A 19572-nucleotide genomic window follows, 5' to 3' on the forward strand; every position below is an offset into this window, starting at 1 on the left:
AATAAATAAATAAATCAAACATCAGAAATAAAGTAATTTACTGCCATTGACTGAATCACTTTTGTAAAATAAATAAGAATAAATATTGAAAATTTAAGTGGAAGATATGTACTGTATATTTGATTACTTTACACAATATAATATTAATCAGTGCTTTAAATTTTCAATAGGTCGATTTCTTGTGTGCCTTTGTTCTATTGTTATTAATTGTAACTCTTGTCAGTCAGTAAGCTTGAGATTATTTTCTTAAGTGACTATTATTTTTTGTGATATGGAAATTGGTCAAAAGAATTCTGAAATGTTAGTGGCATTAAATTTCCATATGATAAAATTCTTATTAAAAGTAATATAACTTGACTGTGAAGTATATCATTATTGTTAGATAAAATGACTCGTATAATGATAAAACATTTAGCTCATCGCCCACCCCTATATTCGCTATTAGCAAGCCATGTTTACAGGTTTGTATTAAAGGCCTTGAGTTAATTGTGTTTATAGTTGGATGTTATTTCAACTGTCCAGTAGAGGGCAGTATATTCTTGTGAATCTAAGTTGCAGCAGCCTCATTTCACATTGTAGAAGACAAAATGGCTGAACCGCATGGAGGGTTAAGATGTTATGTCCTTGGTTCCTGCATTTTGCCTAAATTTCCTGGTGATACATGAAGTAGTTTCAGTCAGTTTGTGTCAATGAAGAAATGTGAGTATTTCAGTTGTTAAATCTAGACCTAAAATTACTTATGGCACTTGTAATTAGATGTTTAAGTTTATCAATATTATAAGTTGTTTGACCAGCTACTTAAGCACTAATGGTATGGACTTTTGAGTTAATTCTGTTTAATGGACCAGTCATGCTGAAGCTGTTGATTGGTGTATTATACTTACCGTATTTGTTATCTTAAATGTGCTCTGTTGCAGTTACTAATAATTCATTTATTGTGTTTTGTTTAGAACACTCAAACCTACTTGTACCTACCTTCTGTCGAAGTTTAACCCTGTATGCCATACCGTGCTGTTGTTATTAATACCTTGAAAGGAAGTAAATTACCTCAATTTGATACTGTCTCCCTGAGTCTTGATCGATATCCTGTAGTGAATACATTCACTGAACACATAAATAAGGAACAGTCCTTATGCTTCTTAACATGGTCCTTCGAGCCGGATGTGATTTACTACAGTGACAGTATGGTTGATAAGCAGCAAAGAGAAGCTACACCAGAGTCTGTGCGGCCAAAACGCCATACACATCCTCCTACCTACTTTGATGATTTCCTGGTGGACTATGGGCCTTATCGGCCAAGAAGTGAGCGTCCACACTTAAGTACAGCACGGTATGAGCATAATCAAGAACAGGAACCTGACATCCATAAAGAGAGTGCATCACGGCTGGCAGCTCAAGCTGTAAGCAGAGAACCAACGCCATTATCAAGTCCAGCATCATTGGGTGGCCAAGATTTTACTGCTTTACCTGAAATGATTAAGGATCAGATAAGAGAAAGACCATCTGACTCTGTTCCATATCGAATTCCAGTACCTCCAAGCCGACCAAGCATAGCACCTCCATATCAGCTTCAGTATCGGCCTGCATCATTTAATTTACCTACCTCTTCTACTCCCTGTCATCAGCAGCCAGTTGGGGCTATGTCAGGTCCAGACAGTGGACAGAAAGGCAGATTATGTACTAGTGCTCCTCCTACCTTATACAATGTGTCGATACCCTCTGGCTCTCATACTACTCCATCGTATGTGGTCTCGTCACCACAGTATTACTCCACCAGTAGAGTTTCTCAGCATCTGATTGGGGGAGTTAGAGAAGAGAGAGTGTGCCAGCCTGGAGCACAAAGTGCTAATGATATGATGTTAATGCTTGATAAGATGATGTATCAGTTACAGATGATGAGACATGAGGTTGCTTCTAAGCCTGCAACTCCTAGTGGTCACATGCCCAGCCATCAGCCCCCTTATAGTGAACCACCTTCTATGGCCTATGAATACTTTGGACCACAGCAAAATTCAAGAGAAGAGCAGTATGCTACTGACAAGCCTTATGGACTATCGGACAGATTTCATAGTGTCACTGAGCCTGTACCTTTCTATCCAATGTCACAGCCTCTACAGAGAGCAGAGCCTGATTGGCTGGATCGTCCTTACCATCCGTACAAAGAATCAGCTACAGAATACAGAGGCCCAAAGCCCAATATACCTCACCTAGTACATAGAGACCCATCTCAGTTTGCTCGTTTGAAGCTCGCTCTGCAGAATCTACTGCCTCAGGATGGATCAGAGATGTTCAAGTATCAAATCTTGGTGGACCATTTGCAGCTTGAGGAAGCTAAGTTGATTGCAGATTCATTTCTTAACTCCTTATATCCCTATACCGATACCATGGCAGCACTTACTGAGAAATTCGGTAAGCCCCATCAACTCGCATTAAGTAAGATCGCCAGTGTCATGGATGCACCAAATGTACGATCAGGGGACCCTGCATCCTTTGAAAGGTTTGCATTACAAATTCAAGCCCTTGTAGGGTTACTAAAATCTTTAGGCCAATCTGGGGATGCTGAACTGAGATGCAGCTCCCATGTAGTACGTTTGCTGACCAAACTGCCATCTGATTTAAGAGCTGCTTTCAGAAGACAAATGCTACATAGGCCGGACGCAGACTTTACCCTAGTGGAGTTCTCAAGATGGTTGCAAGCTGAAGTATGGTGCCATAGCAGTGATATAATAGGGGATGTTCAGTCAAGAGGATGGCCAAAACAAAGAATGGAGAAACGGAGAGATCCAAATGTTAGGCCAGCTACTGTTTTGCATGGAGTAGGCAGTGCCTCCACAAGTACCACTGTACCTCCATTTAAACCTGTTATGAGTACAGAGAACCCAGGGAAAGCCAAAGCCTACTGTCCCTACTGTGAGAACACAGATCATTTCCTCAGTCAGTGCCCTAATTTTCAGCAGCTTACAACTGAACAAGTCAAACAGTGGATTCAAACGAATAAGCGCTGTTGGAAATGTGGAAGGTCCCATTTGGCTGCTCAGTGCAATCTTAAAAAACCCTGCAACAAATGTAGAGGCAAACATCTGCCAATACTCCATGACATAAATTATAAACCAAATCAGGATACCGCAGCGATTCCAAGCTCCACAGCCGGAACCCTGTACTTAGACAGACCTGGAACAGATAGCCGTGTTCTGCTAAAGGTAGTCAAGGTTCTGCTGAGACATAAGAACTACACACTGGATACCTATGCAGTACTTGATGATGGGTCCGAGCGGAGTATCCTGTTGTTCGCTGCTGCTGAGAAATTGAATCTAAAAGGCAAAGAGGAGGAGTTGTCCATCCGGACTATACATCAAAATGTCTCAGTACTACAAGGTTCAACGGTGTCCTTCAGTATATCACCAGCGACACAGCCTCACAAAACCTACCACATAAAGCATGCCTTCACAGCAAAGCAGCTAGGGCTAGCACCCCAGTCATATCCTATGGAGGCTCTTGTCACCAAATATAAACATCTTAAAGGTCTTCCTATCCAGCCCTTCGACAAGATTCACCCTCTCTTGCTGATTGGTGCTGACCAGCCTCATTTAATCACCCCAGTTGAGCCAGTCTGCCTGGGACCTCCTGGAGGACCAGCTGCCATTAAGACAAGACTGGGTTGGACTCTCCAGGGCCCAGCTAAACTTCTGCTAAACCCTCTTGACCCTCAACAGACCCTTTTCACTTCAGTGACATCCCAGCAGGCAGAGCTAATGAAGAATGTTTCAAGGTTATGGGAGCTGGACACTCTTCTTTACCGCAGCGAGAAACAAGTCACTCGATCTAGAGAGGATAAAGAGGCTCTTGACCTTTTGGATAAAGAGACTACCAGGGTTTCCCTAAATGGTGTTCAGCGGTATGCCACCCCCCTACTTCGGAGATCTGATATGGCTCTTCTTAATGCCCCCAAAGAAGCAGTAATGCCGCACCTGAGGAAAACAGAGAAGTACCTCTCAAGAGATCCTGAACGCTCAGCTGCTTACTCTGCTGAAATCAAGAAACTGGTCAATGAGGGGTATGTGGCTAAGCTGAACTCAGACAATGCAACACAGAGCAGAGAAAGCTGGTTTATTCCCCATCATATGGTCACACATAATGATAAACATCGACTGGTTTTCAATTGCTCATTTCAATACAAAGGAATGAACCTGAATGAAGCACTGTTACCTGGGCCCACATTAAGCGCATTTCTCCTGGGAGTTTTGATAAGATTCAGGGAACATTCAGTGGCTGTGAGTGGGGACATTAAAGGAATGTTCCATCAAGTCCGCCTGTTGGAGCATGACAAGCCTATCCTTCGATTCATATGGAGAGATATGGAACGAAACAGAGAAGTGGATGTCTATGAGTGGCAGGTGCTCCCCTTTGGGACCACCTGCAGCCCCTGTTGCGCCTCTTATGCATTACAGAAACATGTCCTTGACAGTACAGAGCAGGGTGATCCTTTACAATTCACTATACAAAAGAGTTTCTATGTTGACAACTGCCTCCAGAGTATGGCCACAGTTGGGGAGGCAGAAAGCTTTGTTGATCATCTTAGGAAGCTGCTAGCTAAGGGTGGATTTGAAATTCGCCAATGGGCATCAAACCAAAGTAGTGTAGTTAGTCAGCTACCAAAGGAAGCTCAGTCAACTAGTACTGAACTTTGGCTATCCAATAAAGAAACAACAGTCTCTGAATCCACTTTAGGTTTGCACTGGCATTGCCCCACTGATACGATCAGGTACAAGCACCGCCCTTTGGAGTACAAATTGCCCACCATGCGCAATTTATACAGAATCCTGGCTAGCCAATATGATCCTTTAGGATTCATCCTTCCATATACAACTAGAGCAAAGATCCTAGTTCAGGAATTGTGGGCTAAACCTAGGGAATGGGATGATCCCCTGCTACCGGGCGAGCTCCTGCAGAAATGGCTTCAATGGGAGGATGAACTTCAATACCTGTCCGGTATTACCCTCCCCAGATGTTATGTGACTCCAGACATGGATAATGATTCTGTCACAAGAGAAATCCATGTGTTCTGTGACGCGTCAGAACGAGCCTATGGTGCAGTCTCATATCTAAGAACACAAGACAGCCGAGGGAATGTACAGCTGGCCTTCCTAATGGCTCGATCTAGGGTAGCACCTAAAAAACAATTGTCAGTTCCCCGCCTCGAACTGTGTGCAGCGCTCTGTGGAGCTCAGTTGGCCGTACTCCTAAAAAGGGAACTTACCCTAGGTTATAGCAAACTCACCTTGTGGTCTGATTCCACCACCGTGCTGAACTGGTTACACTCCGACTCCTGTCGATTCAAAGTCTTTGTGGGCACACGGATTGCTGAAATACAAGAGACAACAGATCCACAGGATTGGCAGTATGTAGACTCGGCTCAAAATCCTGCTGATGACCTAACAAGGGGTAAACCACTTGCAGAACTAGCGAAACCAAACAGATGGAGTAAAGGTCCCTCCTTTCTATTACTGCAGCCTGACAGATGGCCTGAGAATCCTGCTTGTAGATCCTCAAATGGGGAATCAGAGTTGAGGAAGTCTGTGTTTTGTGCCCTCAATGTCGTGAATCCTAATCCTTCCATTCCTGATGCCAGTCAGTTTTCAACCTATACTGAATTACTAGAAGCTACTGCTAATTCACTACATGATCCACAAAGTGGGAAAAAATTGTCAGCTGATGATTTCATACAAGCAGAAAAACTCCAGTGGAAGGAATCTCAACTCCATAGTTTCCCTGAGGAATTTCTGTGTCTACAACAGGGTAAACCTCTTCCTCATAGCAGTAGACTAGTCAGCCTGAGTCCAGAACTAGATAAGGACATGGATGTTATAAGAGTGGGAGGAAGACTTCGGAAAGCTGAAGCTTTGGATGAAGCAGCTAAGCACCCAATTTTACTTGATCCCAGCCATGCCCTTACCAAACTTATCATTCAGGACTATGACCATCAGTTGAAACATCCCGGCTCAGAACGAGTGCTAGCTGAAATCAGGAGGAAATTCTGGATTCTTCGAGGACGAGAAGCCATACGGCATCACCAATTCAAATGCACAGATTGTCGCAGATGGAGAGCCAAACCTGAAACGCCACAGATGTCAGATTTACCAATAGCTCGACTTCAACTGTTCAAACCTGCCTTTCACTCTACAGGAATGGATTGTTTTGGGCCATTTTCGGTCAAGATTGGAAGGAGAGTAGAGAAACGATGGGGAATCATTTGGAAATGTTTAACCACTCGATCTGTTCACCTAGACATCCTATCCAGTATTGACACAGATTCTTTCCTTATGGCACTTAGGAGATTTGTAGCCCGCCGAGGAACGCCGTTTGAACTGTGGTCCGATCAAGGGACCAATTTCAAAGGAGGAGAGCGGGAGTTGTATGATGCTTTCAAGCAGATGTCATCTGAGCTCCAACAAAACCTGACTAAGCAGAAAATCCACTTCCATTTCAACCCGCCTGGTGCTCCTCATTTCGGAGGAGCATGGGAACGGGAAATCAGATCTGTAAAATCAGCTCTGTATGCCTCTGTTGGTGCTCAGTCTGTAACGGAAGAGGTCCTCAGAACTGTATTAGTCGAAGTCGAGGGAATACTTAATTCCAAACCTCTTGGCTATGTTTCCTCTGATGTTTCGGACATCGATCCTGTCACCCCAAATCATCTTCTTATGGGGCGGCCGGATGGCTCACTCCCACAAGTTGTATATCCTCAGAGTGAAATGATCAGTCGGAAACGATGGCGTCAAAGCCAGGTCCTCACCGACTTGTTCTGGTCCTCATTCCTAAGATACTACTTGCCTAATTTACAAACCCGTGCTAAATGGCAAGATAAAGTGGAGAACATAGCTGTTGGCAACGTTGTTATGCTGGTGGATCAACAGTTACCTAGAGCCCTTTGGATGATTGGAAAGGTCACTAAAGACATGCCACGTGCAGAAGGGCATATCAGAACTCCAGAAATACTAATCAAAAATCGATCATATATTCGACCTGTTGCCAGAATGATTGTACTGCCTTCGATTCCTGATGATACAGTCACTTCTTAATAACAGGCCTTTTCAGGTACAAATTTAGTGCCTAAATATGGGGGCGGCTGTATTAAAGGCCTTGAGTTAATTGTGTATATAGTTGGATGTTATTTCAACTGTCCAGTAGAGGGCAGTATATTCTTGTGAATCTAAGTTGCAGCAGCCTCATTTCACATTGTAGAAGACAAAATGGCTGAACCGCATGGAGGGTTAAGATGTTATGTCCTTGGTTCCTGCATGATACAACTCCTGGTGATACATGAAGTAGTTTCAGTCAGTTTGTGTCAATAAAGAAATGTGAGTATTTCAGTTGTTAAATCTAGACCTAAAATTACTTATGGCACTTGTAATTAGATGTTTAAGTTTATCAATATGATAAGTTGTTTGACCAGCTACTTAAGCACTAATGGTATGGACTTTTGAGTTAATTCTGTTTAATGGACCAGTCATGCTGAAGCTGTTGATTGGTGTATTATACTTACCGTATTTGTTATCTTAAATGTGCTCTGTTGCAGTTACTAATAATTCATTTATTGTGTTTTGTTTAGAACACTCAAACCTACTTGTACCTACCTTCTGTCGAAGTTTAACCCTGTATGCCATACCGTGCTGTTGTTATTAATACCTTGAAAGGAAGTAAATTACCTCAATTTGATACTGTCTCCCTGAGTCTTGATCGATATCCTGTAGTGAATACATTCACTGAACACATAAATAGGGAACAGTCCTGATGCTTCTGAACAATGTTAGTGTTAATCTAATAGCTTTTTTCGTGCAACTGTTATTCTGAATTATTCTAGATCAGGGATTCCCAAAGTGTGGTACGCGCACCCCCAGGGGTACGCAAGCTGCCAGCAGGGGGTGCGCGAGAGGAAAAATGTAATGGCAGTCTGTTTCTTTAAGTGGGATTTTTCCATACAATAAATAAATAAAAAAATGAACAGTAAACATTTCCTTTGTAATCGCTTTTATTTTAAATAAAAACTTTATTAGTTTTTGAAAGAAACGTAGAAGCCAGCTGCTGTCTTTTTCTACACACTGCTCTTCTGTTATGCACTGCAGCCGCTATATGCGTGCTAACTCATTTCATTCATTCCATATATATTATAAATATGCTTAACTGGCTAAAATCAGGAAAACTGTCAAGTGTGGGATGACTTATGATAAAGTTGTTATTCACGAAGGAGGAGAGGGACCAAAAGAGAGAGACTTTTTTATGGCAAAAATAGAAATAATGAAATGTGACGAGACATGGGCGCGTCTAATGCACAGGATATGCGAGCAATGTGTTTTCATGCATGGCAGAGAGACCGCCAATGAATTATATAATAAAATACATAAATACAAAACATAAATACTTACAGACACTGCAGAGAACTTATTAAAGGCTTTCATTTAATTTTGTTTGAAAATTGAGCTGTTATAATGAATCTGCAAACAATTATACACCTTTTGTGCGACCATTTAAGGCTTTCGTTAAAGTGTTTGATGGGTCTGCACGTGACGCAGGCATCTTGAGGGAAAGCGCTCCGGTAAACATGAGGAATGCTCTCATATGTCATCTATTAGCTGACGGCAGTAAGTGTAAGTTTTTTACCATAGTAAACTCGAATGGCGTCTAAATATCACAGTGGTTAAACGCATACACGGGGGCGCGCATCATCTACGCTGAGCGTAGCTGCGTCTGGTCGTAGTTTCAGATGGTGCAACAGGCGTAAATATTTTTCACCATGTTGAACGTAGCTAAGCCCGACGTAGGACTTACACCCAACTTCTTAACGCTGGTGCAACCGGCCCCTAGTTATTTGCGCATGATTAAACACGAGTCTTTATGGCGAGAAAACAAAGCTTATTTACGGGTTTTTTTTTTAGTGGGGATTGGGGGTACGCCAACCAGGTTGGGACATAGAAGGGGGTGCGCAGGAAAAAAAGTTTGGGAACCCCTGTTCTAGATTATATTTACGTAAAACAACTTCAGCAGTGTTTTAGAAAAATGTGTTCTCTCTGTAGTTGGTGACCTAAAGTGGTGTTGGGGGGGGGGTCTGCAGTAATTCATAGCCCCGGGGCCCAGTGAGCTCTTAATGCGGCCCTGCCAGCACATAGAGTCTATTTTACCAGAGTATCAACACATTTCGATTGTGTCTGTTCCTCAAACTAACAAATACTGAGCATAGTTTACCTTGTCTCATACAAATCTTATTAACATAAAATTAGAAAACAATACATTACCAGATGAAACTCAAATGTTAAAATCCAGCCTTCTTTACATTAGATCACTTACCAATAAAGAACCTATTATCAATTAAATAATTACAGACCAAAAACTTAGATGCGCTCTGTTTAACAGAAACCTGGCTCAAAGCAGATGATTACATTAGTTTAAACTAATCTACCCCACAAGACTATTATTAGAACCTCGATCAAAGGGGAGGTGGGGTGGTGTAGCTACAATATACAACAAAATCTTTAAAGTAAACCATAAATCTTTACTAAAATTTTATTCATTCGAAGTAATGTTGTTAAATATGGAAATAACCGATCATAACAACAAAGAGCTCTCATTCGTCTTAGCTACAATCTACCGACCACCAAGCTACAATCTACCGACCACCAGGCCACCACAAAGATTTTCTTAAAGAAATTACAGATTTCCTGTCTGAGCTTGTAGTCACTGTAGATAAAGCTCTTATTGTTGGTGACTTTAATATTCACATTGATAACCCAAAAGATGCATTAGGACTAGCGTTTATGGATGTTCTGTGTTCTCTCGGTATTTAACAAAATGTGTCAGGGCCCACGCATACCCGTAAACACACATTAGACTTAATTCTGTCACTCGGGCTCAATTTTAATGACATCGATATATCACCCCAGAGCGATGCAGTTTCAGACCATTGCCTTGTCTCATACACGGTACTTCTAGATAGGATCACTCAGTCCACAAGATGCTACAGACTAGCCAGAACAATAATTTCCACCACTAAAGATAGCTTTATTAGCACTCTTCCAGACCTGTCCCAAATGAAACATGTAGCAGATAACCGTGAAGATCTGGATATTGTAATAGAAAACCTGAACAACGTTTGTTCTAGCACGCTGGATGCCATTGCTCTGATTCGAAAAAAGAGAATCAAAGAAAAAATGCCAGCTCCATGGTATGAACATCATACCGCAGCCCTTAAAAAGGTAGCTAGAAAAATAGAACGAAACTACAGAAGCACAAAGTTAGAGGTATGGCATGCAGCATGGAAAGAGAGTGTTCAACACTACAACAAAAAACGCCAGATTTACCTTTCTCAGCAAGCTTATTAAAGAAAATCACAATAACCCTTGTTTCCTCTTTAGCACAGTTGCGAAACTGACTAGAAACAAAGAACAAACAGAAACCAATAGCAAACTCCAACACAATAGTAACGACTTCATGAACTTCTTTACTAACAAAATTACGGTTATTAGGAAAAACATTGAAGCTACGCAAGCAGCCATCACTCTACCCAATAGTACATTTAACACTAGATTACCATACGAACATCTTGAGTCATTTAAACCTGCTACAATAGAAAAGCTTTCTAAATTAGTAACATCATTCAAATCATCGTCCTGTATATCAGACCCCGTTCCCACAAAACTACTCAAAGAGGTATTCCCTGTAGTGTCAGACCAGTACTAAATATCTTTAACTCATCGCTAGAATTAGGATACGATCCAACAGCTTTCAAACTAGCAGTTATTAGACCGCTCATTAAAAAACCACACCTTGACCGGGGAGATCTTAATAACTTTAGACCAATCTCAAATCTCCTTTTTCTTTCTAAGATATTAGAAAAGGTAGTGACAAGCCAGCTATGCACATTCTTAGTGAATAATAGTACATATAAAAAGTTCCAATCAGGATTCAGGCCCCACCATAGCACGGAGACAGCACTGCTAAGAGTTACAAATGACCTCCTTTTAACATCCGACCTTGGTGAAATCTCAATCCTTATATTACTAGACCTTAGTGCAGCCTTTGACACAATAGATCACAGAATCTTACTCAATAGACTAGAAAACTATGTTAGTATCAGTGGTCAGGCGTTAGCCTGGTTTAGATCGTATCTAACCAATCGCTATCACTTTGTTTATGTAAATGAGGAAGAGTCATATCACTCCCTGGTTAAATACGGTGTACCACAGAGATGAGTTTTAGGTCCTATCCTGTTCTCGTTATATATGTTACCTCTAGGAGACATTATCAGGAAACATAAGTTTTCACTGCTATGCGGACAATACCCAGCTTTACATCTCGTCACATCCTAGTGAAACCCACCAGTTTTCTAAGCTAACAGACTGCATTAGCAATATAGGGACTGGATGGCACATAACTTCCTTATGCTAAACTCCAATAAGACAGAGATACTTATTATCGAACCAAATCACTCCAAACATAATATGTCACATTACAAGTTGCCCATAGATGGCTGCACTGTGGTGCCATCATCCACGGTTAAGAACTTAGGTGTGGTGCTCGACAGCAATTTATCCTTCGATAGTCATATCTCCAACGTCTGCCGCACAGCATTCTTCCATCTTAGTAATATCTCAAAAAAATACCATATGCTGTCTAAATCTGACGCAGAGAAGCTTATCCACACTTTTATGACCTCTAGAATAGACTATTGTAACTTGTTACTCTGGGTATGTCACGCAAATCAGGTAAACAAGCTTCAGCTAGTTCAAAACGCGAGTAAGCATTGAATGCTTACTCGATCTAAAAAGTATGACCACATTGTCATGATTTCGGTCTTACTGGTTTGCTGTATGCCCTGTTTCCCTGTGTTGTTTTATGTTTGTTGACAGATTCACACACGCGCCTCACACAGGTGTTTCTGGTTCTCTGTGATTTTCTCACCACGTCATCCTCACCTGAAGCTTGTTTATTCCCAATCGGCAGTAGTATAAAGCTCTCTTATTTCCCTCAGTATTTGCGAGTCCGTCATTTGATGTATGTCGCCGCATCGTGTCTTGTCGTGTCTTGTTGACTTTGATATTTTGGTCTGTGCTTTCTGCTTTTCGCTATTTCAGATATTCAGCTGCTGATTTACCATCTGTGGATTTATATCTCCCCGCTGTGGATTTACTACCCGCTGTTGGACTATTGAGTTTCTCTGTTACCTCCATAGACTGTTGCCATCTGACTTTGGTTCTTCACAGCGAGCAGAGGAGTTTTGTGCCCTGTGGATTATGTCCATTTGCGGGTTGCTATTAACTATTTCTCTGTACCCATAGACTGCCATCGCATCTGCTGTATCCCCATCTGGTGTCGTTGACCAGCACTGCTGTTTCTCCACCGTCTGTGCCCCTCTGCCATGGCTTGGTAATCCGATTGGCCATCTCCACAGTGCTCCGGGTAGAGAGTTCGCTCTCCATCATCCAGCCTCCCACCTTGCGGGGCACGCGGGAGTGACCTACGTGTCTCGCCCCATATTGGGGTTCAGTTATCCCTGTGTAGCTCCCCGTGCCGTGGACGGCCGGGGCATCTCCTATTTTCTGTTTGTGCACATTCTTGGGGTTCAGTTTCCTGAGTAATTCCCAGAGTCAAGAAGGGTCGAAGAGGGCCGAGGCCTCTTCATATTCTCTCAGTTCTTCACTGGCAGTCTACCCAATTGTTTATTGTCAAATAAAATTACCTTTTGCATCGGGATCCTGACTCTGTCGTTCCTTACACACATAAGTCCAATTTTGGCATCTTTACATTGGCTCCCGGTTAAATATAGCATACAATTTAAAATATTACTAATCACCTACAAAGTCTTAAATGGCCTAGCACCCTCGTATCTTAAAGCCACAACATGGAACTTTTTGGCCACTAGGGGGTGCTAGACATGTATTTTTCACGTCTAGTGCCCCTATAGCCCACAAGCGCTGCAGCACTGTCGCAAAGGAAAAGAAGACAACTTTTTAGGTCACAAAGTGTGCCTTCCAGCATGTCATGTGTAATATAATATAATTTCATGGGTTTTATTTTCATCACAAAAATTTGTGTAGCTCACGTTTACAAGCCAGTTGTAACGGTGGTCGCTTGGTTAAAGTTTATATTTAAAAAAATATTGCCCTAAAGGGAAATCGAACCTGGATCGCCCGTGTCATAGGTCCATGACGCCAGAGATGGGGACTCGAGTTTGAGACTCGGACTTAAGTCGCACACACAGTGACTTCAGACTCGACTTGAGACTCGACCCTCAAAGACTTCAGACTCGACTCGGACTCGAGCCGCGCGACTCGTGAACAATGTTTATTTTTAGGAAACGTCTGATGAGCTCGCTGTCATGACTCCCTACGTTACCTACAACCTGCCCACGACGTAACACGTGACGTATCTGCTCAGCGCGCGGCCGCGAACATACATGTCGACTGTACCTGCAGGCAGCCGCTGCTGTGGCATTCATCTGAAGCTTTGGGTAGTGCTGTGACGGATCCGCGGTTCGGCTAGCATGCGATTTGCGGATTAATATGCAATTTAAATAGGGTAAGTTTGTCATTAACGTGTTTCTAAGGCTTGCAATTGTTTAAATGGTTAAACAATTTAACTGCAAAACGGCGCTCAAGTGAGCAGATTTCTGTACGCACATGCGGTTAGTGTATCCGGTCCAGCTCCAGTCAGGTCCAGAGTTGCGCTACTTTGTGTCATACTGTAGTCCATTAACATACATTTGCTGAATAGAGCAATGAAAAACAACGTAACGTTTTTATGTGAAGCGACTGCTGCATCTTCTTCCTCTGCCTGTGTTTGAGCACGCGTTTAAGTGCCCTCGGTAGTTTACATACAGAGGGAAGTGTTTCAAAAGTTAAGCCAACATAAAATCTTTCTCTTCTTGACAAGGCACATACACGCAAAATGATCTCACAGTATTCTTTTTCTAATAAATTTTTTTTGTTTATGTCTTAAGAAACCAGTCAGAAACCAGTCTGGCCTTATTTGTTCTTAATAAAGAGACAGTAACCTCAATTAACCTACTTAAGTCTGTGTCATTTATGTTAATCAAACAACCCAAGACAAACAGAAAATCACTTCTATTGCTCAATAATAATAATAATAATAATGTTTAATTTGTAATTTGTCTCTCTAAACTCTCCAAGTAGCCTCCAGTAAAATTCGTGTAAAAAATAGTGTTCGGACACCAGACAGGACTTATATATGCAAGCATTAGAACATTACTTACTAGTAATGCTTCGGCCATTACAAAAACATCAGGAAAATAAATAGTTGTGTTCTCACTTCCGAATTTGAGGAAATGGAGGAAGTGAAGTATGCCGTAAAGCAGATTTTTGTTTTGTGCTCGGGTTACTACCCGAAACCCCAAGTTTAAAAGTTCGAGTGAAAGCGATACAGACCCCGTCAGGCTATGGTGGACATGTCTTTCAACCTCATTTAAGTATATGTACCATCACAAGGGTCTTGAAAATATATTTTGAAGGTTGAAAAACTACAAAGTGTCACTTTAAAGAATTACTATCAGAATACAATCCATCACGTACACTGCGATCACAAAATTCTGGCCAATTAATTATCCCTAGAGTATCAAAAGTGTCTAAAGGTGGTAGATCCTTTTCATATCTAGCCCCTAAGCTCTGGAATGATTTACCAAATAATTTTCGAGAATCAGACACAGTCGATCACTTTAAGTCTAAACTTAAGAGATTCTTCTTTAACAAAGCATTTACATAAAATGTCAAATAAATGTACCTATACCGCAATACCAAGAATCCTCGTATCTACAAAACCATTATTTTTCAGGAAATTAAAAAAACGCTGTATTTTTTAAGTTATTAAACATTGTGGGCCCTATTTTAATGATCTAAGCGCATTGTCTAAAGCGCACAGCGCAACGTGTAAATGGGCGTGTCCGAATCCACTTTTGCTAATTTAACGACGGGAAAAATGATTTGTGGGCCGAGCGCATGGTCGAAATGGGTTGTTCCTATTGTAATGGGAGTATTTTGGGCGTAACGTGCAGTAAACCAATGAGAGTCTCAGCTCTCATCCCCTTTAAAAGCAACGAACTTTGTAAACTGAAAAACTAAGCGGAGGAAGAAGATCCCCAGTTTAAGATTAATGTTAAATAATCGTGTTGTTTTTCACTTGTATTAAAATGGTTATTTTTTTATTAAAACCTTTAAAACCCGTTTTCTTTTAGTCATGGAAGTAAAAAAGCAGGCTTGTAATTGCTTTAAATGTATGGCTATCCAATATCATCAAAAAATAATTTACAAGTATGTAAGATAAGGTTTGTACTCTAAAAATACTTTATTTGTAACAAACAGGAGATAAAGAATTTACAAACGGCTCTATGCGTGTTTCAGCACTTTGGACAGCGTTGTTTTTAGCAAAGAGTTTTTATAAGCATTACTTAAAAATGTTTCTCATCTCACCATATCCGCAAGTACAGAGTCATCATATAATAAATCCGTGAGGTAGCATTTAAAAAAACATTTAAAAACAGATGCATTTGTTTAAAGCAAAGCATTTATTTACTTACCAGGCTGCAGGTGAAGCAGCTCTTTGCGCCTTCTAACGTCTCATAATTAGTCCTCATTTATGTCCAAGAGACTCAATAATAATCTTTTACATTCAATCCTTTAATCTTTCATATTTAAAAGCATTTTTGTGCTGCTGCGCATTCATGTACTTTGTGATAAGCAAACCCGCATTGTCATCCCCGTTTATAGGCGCATATTACTAATGCGCTCTTTAAATAACATAAAACACATTGCGCCATTGACTTTAGACTTTAGACCAGGTTTTTGTTGGTCAATGGCATAGTCTATTTTAGTTGCCTCAAAATAGCAGCTCGCCAACAATGCGCCTGAACACACCTCGTTTTCATACCAGAACTCCCATGGGCGCAAAAGGGGGCGCAAATGCATTTGCTATTTAAACAACGCGGCGCTAAACATGAAAATTAGGGTGGAAACTAGCGAAAGACACTTGCGTCGCGCATTGCGCTGCATTGCACCGGGTGTAAGATAGAGCCCTGTATCGTTAAAGTTGTTATTATGCCTTATATTGCTATCATATACTGTTGTGTACCAACATTAACACAACATTTTCCCAATATCATGTTTTATCGAAGATACAAGCTTTATGACTTGGGAGCAGGGAGATACGAGTTTATGCTCTCATTGATAAGAATGGTACGGACACAGACATCACTGCTGCCAGCAGTGTTCAACAAATACTGCGGTCACTTTGAGTCTTTTGACAAGAGACGAGGCCTCAATAGTAAACCAAAGCTGACTGTAGTTACACACATCTGCCTAAACTCTATTTTAAAGGTTTACAATCTATACGTGATGCAATACAAAACACGATGAGCGAACTATGCTGTCTTATACGTGGAAATTAATGTTATCTGCTTGCAAACTTACCTTTGTGGCTCACGGGCTTCCTTCTGCACAGAAGCATTACAGCTATCGAGTTTTAATAAATGTACTCAAACCTAACTATTTTCACTTGTTAGTGTCTAACAAACAGAATTATTATACTAATTAAACAGCCCTTTTTTCTCCAATAAATAAAAACTTTTACTTGTGTTTCACATGCACAAAATAATTTAATGGTGGTATCCAAAGCATTCAATTTAATTCAAAATTGAATTTAATAAAAACATACTTGTGTTTTACATGCACAAAATAATTTAATGGTGGTATCCAAAGCATTCAATTTAATTCAAAATTGAATTTAATAAAAACATACTTGTGTTTTACATGCACAAAAAAATTTAATGGTGGTCCAAAACATTCAATTTAATTCAAGTATTATATTAGATACATTTTAAAACTTCAGTGCACATGTATAAGCCTAGTAATACGTAAATATTTGAAATACATCAATAACTGATATCATAGGTTAACACAGATAAAATCATAGTTAAGTCTTTCTTTATTAAGCCCATAACTGAGTGTATTTGTGCTTGTGGGTTTGTGTTGTCTGAGGTGGAGTTTTAAAGTTGGTGACTCAGATGTGGACGCCAGTCATCAGAATGGTTGATTTTCAAGTTCATCGTTCCACTCTGTACCTGACAGAGTTCCTTAAAGGACACAGGCATGGTTGCTGCAAAAAATAAATAATAAAGGACAAACAATCATTTCCCTACGTTATATAAGGAATGTTACGTATAATAACGAGGCAAAAAAAAACAGTTAGCTTGCATATTGATTCATGACTGTAATGGCAGAACTAGCGGGGTCAAGATTTTTTTTCTTTAAGTCCCACGAAAATCACGTTAGTTATCTCACCAAACATGATGAAAAAACCAATGCATAGTGGCTAACTAAGTCAACGGCAGGCAATTTGTGCATGTCAGAAACGTGAATAGCGTAAAGAAAAATCTAGCAGCCTCCGAAACGATACATTAGACTTTAGCACTACCATTACTTCGAGATGGTTATATATAATATAAAAACTGTAATTATATAATTCATATAACTTAATCATTAATAACCAGTGTTTTAAGGACATTTACCTCAGTGGACGTGTTGCTCGATGAGGATTTTGTTGCGATTCTCAATCTTGAAGAGAAATATGCAGCGAAGCTTTCCCGCGGAAAGAGGTGGAGTTACGAGGTTTATCAGACAGTTGAAATGTCCAATGGAGTTAAAAGGTTTGCGCTCAAGCTTTTTCAGGACTTTGGTTTGGTTAATAAATTGTAAAAGTATCAGACCCACGTGGGGACTGACCAATAGCAAAATTTGAACATACAAGGTTTTCGCCCGACAGCGACGATATTATCTATTGATTATTCTGTGTTTTCCCCTACATCTACTCATGTTGCTTTGAAACAATTAACAATTGCGAAAAGTGCTATATAAATAAAATTGAATTGAACCTGGATCGTGAGGCAGACATGGATCTGGATCGTGAGACAGAAGGGACCTACATCGTGAGGCAGACGTGGAAGATCTGCCACGTCCTCTGTGTCCTCTGCCACGTCCTCTGTGTCCTCTGCCACGTCCTTGGTGTCCTCTGCCACATCCTCTGTCTCCTCCATGTGTCCAGGTACTACTACCCTCCTAAAAAAAATACTAAGGGAAGCTTCAGCTATCATGGGAACAGGCACATGAGACATTGAAACCAGGGTGGCGCTGGTGGTGCTCTGGACCTGGAGACAGAGACAGACAAGAGAGAGGCTGGCATAGCAAGGTTAGCAAAAAACAGGTCAGTAAAAGCAGAGATTTTAAAGAGTTCAATAACGTCCATCTTGAGACAGGCAGAGATTTTATGGAGCTTAGGAGTGACCATCTTAGCTGACCTACAGGGCACAGGGAACTCAGGAGTAACCATCGGCCTCTACAGGAAACTCAGAACAGGCCTTATGGTCATGACAGAAAATGCAGGAAATATAGGCTCAGCAGATTTGGTTAAAACAGATAGCTCAGGGGACTCAGAATCAAACATTTTAGTGATTAAAGAAAGTGCAGTGGACTCGGATGAATCAGGTGAACCAGGGGACTCAGGTGAACCAGGTGAAACAGGCGACTCAGGTCAACCAGATGAAACAGGCGACTCAGGTGAAACAGGTGATTCAGGCAAGCCAGGCGATTCAGGTAAGCCAGGTGATTCAGTTAAACCAGGCGATTCAGGGAGGCCAGGCAATTCAGGTGACTCAGACGATTCACTTTTGACAGAATGTGCAGGAGGCCGAGGTTCAGACCTTCTAGTCATGGTAGCAAGTGCAGGAGAACAGGTTCGAACCTTCTAGCCATGACAGGAGGTGTGTCAGATGATTCAAATTCATGGGATTGAGAATTTTCACATAAAACAGAAGAGCAGAAAAAAGACCACGCACACCACAGGGCCATGGCAAATACACGAAGCACAGAATTCAAAGGACACTCCTCCGTTTTCCATAGGGACTAGGGATGTCCCAATCCCACTGTTTCATTTCCGATCCGATTCCGATACCAGAAATGGGTTATTTTGGGAATTATGCGTTTGACCAGACTTTATATGCACATTCCGGGTTCAGAATTGATGAGCCTATGTCATAACACGCTACGTTCATTGGGTTTCTGGGTGCAGAATTGATGCCCTTCAATCATCCTTTCATGGGAATCCTCGAACCGCAATGGAAAGTTTATAACTGTTAAAACACAGTTTAAAAGAGAATAGATGCATCATGTGCTCAGCCATCTAACAGCTTACTGAGACTTTATAAAATCAGGGCCCGTATTCATAAAGAATCTTAATGCGAAAAGTAGCTCCTAGTGACGCAATTGTAAGAAAATTCTTAGAAATGTGGGCGTTTGCTCTTAAAATTAAAGAAAAAATCCTAGAAAAGAAAAAAGCCTCTTAAAAGAGGTCTTAAGGTCAAAATTGTTAGGAGCACGGACGAGGACTTTTAAGAGGCTTAAGAGTTTTTTAGCAACTGGGAATGTGGACAAAACACGAAGAGGGAGACAAAAAATGTTGCACACAATGCATGACAGTAAGCTAATAACATGCCACACATTAGATTGTACAGGAATCATG

At 41.0% G+C, this 19572-nt stretch overlaps 1 protein-coding gene across 1 annotated transcript; it reads left to right on the plus strand.

Annotated features, from left to right (window-relative positions):
* The first annotated feature begins 236 nt into the window (after positions 1–236).
* On the plus strand, positions 237–7291 carry LOC129418266 (uncharacterized). The gene is made up of 2 exons (XM_055173213.2): positions 237–699; positions 951–7291. The coding sequence occupies exon 2, from the start codon at positions 999–1001 to the stop codon at positions 7077–7079; it is 6081 nt and encodes a 2026-aa protein (XP_055029188.2). The 5' UTR covers positions 237–699; positions 951–998; the 3' UTR covers positions 7080–7291.
* The last annotated feature ends 12281 nt before the right edge of the window (positions 7292–19572 follow it).

The sequence above is a fragment of the Misgurnus anguillicaudatus genome, chromosome 7 (genome assembly GCF_027580225.2).
Source record: "Misgurnus anguillicaudatus chromosome 7, ASM2758022v2, whole genome shotgun sequence".
Lineage (NCBI taxonomy): Eukaryota > Metazoa > Chordata > Actinopteri > Cypriniformes > Cobitidae > Misgurnus > Misgurnus anguillicaudatus.

Coding starts and splice junctions, on each gene's coding strand:
- LOC129418266 (XM_055173213.2), top strand. CDS start 999: ATGCCATACCGTGCTGTTGTTATTAATACCTTGAAAGGAAGTAAATTA.